At 47.7% G+C, this 5,726-nt stretch overlaps 1 protein-coding gene across 1 annotated transcript in view; it reads right to left on the bottom strand.

Annotated features, from left to right (window-relative positions):
* KRT80 (keratin 80) overlaps positions 1–5,108 on the bottom strand; it is a 33,551-nt gene extending 28,443 nt beyond the window's left edge. The window contains exon 1 of the mRNA XM_027844403.1: positions 4,639–5,108. Within this exon, the coding sequence (XP_027700204.1) occupies positions 4,639–5,088 (450 nt within the window). The 5' untranslated portion in view covers positions 5,089–5,108. The remainder of the gene's footprint in view (positions 1–4,638) is intronic.
* Positions 5,109–5,726: the final 618 nt, after the last annotated feature.

Below are 5,726 nucleotides of genomic sequence, written 5' to 3' on the forward strand. Positions count from 1 at the left end.
TGTGTGTGTGTGTGTGTGTGTGTGTGTGTGTGTGTGTGTGTGTGTGTTGGGGGAAGGGGAAAACAAGGGCAAAGGGATTTAAAGTTCTCCTTACCCAGTTTTTTCTGCCCTTATCTAACTATGCTCTTCATTCTGTGACTTCCTGGCTTGGCAGCTTTCCTAGGCTGTGAGGTTCTCTTCTCAATCCCTTTGCCCTCCCTGGTTACCTCCATCTGCCTAAAAGGACCCTGAATGATTCATCCATCTTTTTGCTTCTAGGTAGGAATGTGCTCTGTTCAGGAAGGATGGGGAGCCCTCTCTCCCATGGTTTGGCTGCTAGCTAGCCTGCCTGCAAGGAGCCATATGGCACTCATGGTATCCAAAAGCTTCCTCCTAACCCTAGAATTCCTTAGGGACTGGTGGAAATTATCTCAGTCATCTCTCCGCCTTCAGGCAGCCCAGATGAGAGGTGAGTGCCTCTCTGCTCCTATCTCTAGAAGTGAACATTTCACAATCTCTTTCTATCTCCTCCTTATCCTGACAGGCCTTCTTACTGTCTTACCTCAGTATTTTGCCTTGTCCTCAGGGAGCACTAAGGATCCATTCATGGATCATTCCCCACCCCAATCCTCAAATGGTGCCCTTTTCAATGACTGACAGGCAGGGTGGGTGTAATGGAAAAGCCACGAGAGAACATGGGTTCAAATCACTGCCCTAATGTTTCTGTAACCTGGGACAAGTCACAACCTTAGGAAGCCTCAGTTTCCTCATCTGTAAAATGAGAGCCTTGAGCTAAATGATCTCAAAGATCCCTTCTGGCTCTAAATCTATGATTCCCTCAAAAGTTAGTTTTAATTTTTTTTTTTTTGGGCAATTGGGGTTAAGTGACTTGCCCAGGTTCACACAGCTAGTAAGTGTTAAGTGTTTGGTCTGAGACCGGATTTGAACTCAGGTCCTCCTGACTTCAGGGCCAGCACTCTATTCACTGAGCCACCTAGCTGCCTCCTTAATTTTCTAATTTGCAAAATGGGTATAACAATACCCTCATTTTACAGGTAGTGCCTACGTCATAGGGTTATTGTGAGGATAGAATGAGAGTATGTGTCTGAAGTGCTTTGCAAACTTAAAAGTCTTAGCTATACGTCAGTGTGACCATTATGTTTTGATTGTTGTCCTATGACCAAGTCTGTCTTTTTTCTCTTCTCTTCTCCTAGCTACTCTTCCCTCGCTCTCTTATCATCTCTGAAGCTCTCCTCTCTTGCTCCTTGTCCCCACCTCTCTCCTAATTAATTCTGTAACTTTTAATTCACCTTGAGGCAGCTAGGTGGCACAGTGGATGCAGAGTTGAACCTTCTAATCCAGCTCCAAGAAGTTCTGAGTTCTAATCCAACCTCAAACGCTTTCTAGCTGGGTCACCCTGGCACAAGCTATTAACCTCTGCCACAGTTTCTTCATCTGTAAAATGAGGGTGGTGGAGCACCTATTTCCCAGGGTTGTTGAGATAATCTAGGTGAAGTGTTTTGCAAACCTGAAATCACTATATAAATGCCAGTTATCGTTTTTATTTTAACCATGGGGGAAGAAAGAGGGGATGGAGGTAAATACCTCAGACTCCTCACATTTATTTATTTATTTTTTTGGTGAGGCAATTGGGGTTAAGTGACTTGCCCAGAGTCACATAAGTAGTAAGTGTTATGCGTCTGAGGCCGGATTTGAACTCAGGTCCTCCTGACTCCAAGGCCAGTATTCTATCCACCTAGCTGCCCCAGACTCCTCACATTTAAAAGGTGGCAGGGAGTTGGGTTAGAATTCAGGGGTGGGGAACCTGTGGCTTCAAGGCCACAAATGACCCTCTAGGTCCTCAAGTGCGGCCCTTTGACCAAATCCAAACTTCACATTAGTAAGTCCTTAATAAAGGACTTGTGTAAAACTTGAAGTCAATGAAAGGTCCATACTTGAGGACCTAGAGGGTCACATGTGGCCTCAAAGCCACAGGCTCCCCACTCCTGGATTAGATGGTTCCTAAGTTTTTTCTGGATTTATCATCTGTGCTGACTCCTCCATTCCCTTCATTGTGCATGAGTCTCCAGCAGGGACTCCATTCCAGCTTGCAATAACGTATCCATCCCCTTTCCTTCAGAGTTTTCCTGTAGTTTTTTAGTGTCTCCTTAGTTTCTCCAGACCTGTCCCTTTCCCACTCCCTTCCCTTCTCAACACTCTTGTCTTCAGGAAACCTTCCCTGACTAGCCCCCACTCCCACCCCCAACCTACAGTGAGTCAGTATTCTGTCCAGTTGCTCTGGGTTCTGTCCATTTTCCATATCAGACTGTAAGCTCTGGGGGGTGGGGCAGGGACCTCTCCTTCCTGTCATCTAGAATGGAGCTACATATTCAAAGAGAAGGGAGAGGGAGGAGAGTAGTCAAGATAGGAAGTAGTCAAGCAGATTGTCTTTCCAGAGTTGTAGAATCAATGGGGCCCCTTCTTGGCCAAATGCCATAACCCTGAAGGGAACTTTGGGGCTGTGGGAATTTAGGCCATAACTTCCTGGAAAAACATTCCAAAAGCATTTTCCTCAACCCCAGCTTCTGGGGTGCAAGCTCCCTGCTTTTTGGGGTCATCCTGCCCAGTGTTCTATAAACAAAACTCTAGCTTCCTTTTTGCCAATGGCAACAGCTCAAAGTGACATCAACACTGGCATTCAAGGGAGAAAAGTCACCCATCCTGGCCAAATTACGTAGTTCTGTGAAGCAATACTTTTCAGGGATTAAGCCGGGATCGAAGAGGAGAGCTTTGCAGGGACCTGCCACCCATTTACAAATTGCTTATCATTGGAGGGAAATTACAGTTTTGGGGCTTATCAGTTGTTAGGAGTTGGCAGAAAGTTCTCACCTAGCTAGACATTTGTTCTTTAGGGAGGCAGCTGGGTGGAATTGTGGCTAGAAGACAGGGCTTGGATTCAAAATAGAACTGTTTGCAACTCATCTCCGACATTTACTAGCCATATGACCCTGGACAAGTCACTTAAGCTTTGTCAACCCCATCTGTAAAATGGAGATAAGAATAGCACCCACCTCACAGTGTTGTTGTGAATATATGAGGTATATATATATATATATATATATATATATATATATATATAGATAGATAGATAGATAGATAGATAGGTAGCTAGATAGTATATATATGAGGAATATATGAATATATATGAAGTATATATATATAAATAAAGTGTTTTGTAACTCTTAAAGAGTTAGATAAATGTTAGCTATTATTACTGCTGGTCAGTCTTCCTTCTCTGCCTCAAATATATGTAGAAGAGACTCTGGTGGGGGAGAAGGGACTTCCACCAGGATGTATACTTTGGGGAGAAGACAGGCAGTTCTGGACCTCAGTGCTGAGAGCATAGGGGGGTGCAGAGCTGGGGAACGAAGGGAGGATTAGCCAGAGAAGGCTTTTGGGGAGGCAGGGAAGTGGGGGTGGGGAATAGTAGTATTTGGAGCAGGAAAAAGGAGAAAAAACAGCTTCTTGGTATGAGGGCTCATGGTCCTTACCCTAAGGGACCAGATCTGAAAGGGGAGCCAGACAGAGATTAATGACAGAGAACCAAGTGTAAGCTATGGATGTGGGTGCTGAAGATGCCCAGAGCCAAGGTGGGCTGGATTTCTGCTGTAATCTCACAAGCACTGGGGGCCTGGCTGGAGAGTGGTGGAACTGGGAAGTCTCGTGTTGGGCTGTCTCCTATATCCCAGCATCACCACCAACATTCCTATCCCCTGACATGCCTGAGGCAGCATCCTCATCCGGTCCTGCATCCTCCTTTTGGATCAGGCTTCCTGGGCCCGCCTCAGCTCAGCAGAGAATTACAGGGGCTGGCCAAAGAGGACCAAGAAGGATAATACACCTCCTCAGGATTATGAAAAAGGAACAGGAACAGAGCCACTGGATTCTGAGGGGTGCATGGACAGAGATTGGGGTTTGGGTTGTTCTCTGCCCTGCTTGACAAAACCCTACCTCTCCTTTTACACCACAGCACAGGATCAGGACTTTGAGTAAGGAAGACCTGGGTTCAGATTCCACCTCAGATGCTTGCTGGTTGTGTGAACCTGGGAAAGTTACTTAACCTCTCCATTCCTCAGCTTTCTCATCTGTTAAGTGAGGGTATTAATCTTGGTGGCTTTTAAGACCCATATGCAGAAGAGACTCTGATGGGGGAGAAGGGACTTTGACCCAGGATGTGCACTTTAAAGTCCTATAAATCTCCTTCCACTCCGTCCACCATGCCCAGGAAATATGGTCAAGACATTTTATCTTTATTAAACCTGTTTTCCCTTGTCCCAGACATCTTTTAGGGACAACATGTGCTGTCCCTTTTTCCTTCTAAGTGCTTGGATGGAGCTGGGAAAGTCCCGCCCCTTTTCAGAGACTAGCTCGGCTAAGTATCCTGCCTTTCCATTGGTTGGTGAGGGATCCTAGGGGATGCTCAGAGCCAGGGCAATGGGGAGGAGGAGCTAGAGGCAAAATAAACCCACTTGACTGTTTCATGCATCCCACTTTGCAAAGTCTCCAAGTCAGCCAGACAGCGCCACTGTCCCTTTATCCTCAGATAAGGTTACAAAAGAAGCTGACTCAGACATAAGCTCCCCTCCTGCCTCCTCTTACCTTCCCAATCAAAGAGGCAAACTTGTCATTGAGTGTCTTCAGCTCCTCTTTCTCCTGATTCTTCTGTTGCTGGATGGCAGGGTCCACCTTGATGTCCAAAGGCACCAGGAGGCTGGGGTTCACGTTCACCTTCTGGAAGGCGTCTCTTGGCTCACAGCTGGTGAGACTGCGAGAACTGAAGCTGGGGCTGGGCTCCCCGCAGCCATTCCATCCCAGGGAGCCTGGTCCAGTGCTCCATACTGGGGCTACGCCGCTGCTGCTGAGGCTACTGAAGGTGACGCTGGACTGGCAGGCCATCTTGCCCCCCCTGGGGGGCAGGGAGACCGGGCACCCAAGGGAGCACCCTGGGTGAGAGGGATGTGGCAGCCGGGGTCTGGCGGTCGTTCCTGTCTCTACCACGCAGGAGAGAGCTGGGTAATGAGAAGCAAACACCTGTTGTGCTGTGCTCATTACCTTCTCGGGGAGGGCGTGACGCCTCCCAGCCAGACCAACCTGTTAGATGATGCTGCTCCCTCTCCCTCCTCCCTCCCCCCTCCCTCTTTCCCTTCCCCCCCCCCCAGCTCCCTGAATCCTTCCCCTCCCCTCCTGAGGTAGCTTGCTATGAGTGGGTTGTTAGGCTCCCAAACAAAACTCAGGTCAGGCTCAGAATGGGGGTGGAGGGGAGGGGAGGAGCCTTAAGGTGGGTGGGGGAGAGAGAGGGAGGGCAGACACAACAAGGAAGGAGAAAGAGAGAGAAGCTCTCACCACAGACCTCAGTGGCATACCTGAGGAGTGATGTATTAATACTCACATACTTCTGGAAAAGCTGAACCCTGGAAAAGGCTGTGCCCTGGCCCTGGGCTCTCAGGTGTGGATGGCGGCCCCTCAGGTGCCAGGCTCACCGTGAAAAACAGCTTCTAAAATGATTTATTTTTCACTGTCAAAGTTTTTACTCTTTCCTTCCCTCCTTTTTATTCTTCCTCCTATCACCTTCCTATTCCTTACCTATCCCCCTCCTTGAAAATAAAATAGATATAAAAAAGATGTTTTCTGACCTCAAAGGGTTTCTAAATCAGTGACCAAGCCCTCCTGGATGTTTTCTCTTCATT

Source organism: Vombatus ursinus, unplaced genomic scaffold, assembly GCF_900497805.2.
Source record: "Vombatus ursinus unplaced genomic scaffold, bare-nosed wombat genome assembly UNPS02014941.1, whole genome shotgun sequence".
Lineage (NCBI taxonomy): Eukaryota > Metazoa > Chordata > Mammalia > Diprotodontia > Vombatidae > Vombatus > Vombatus ursinus.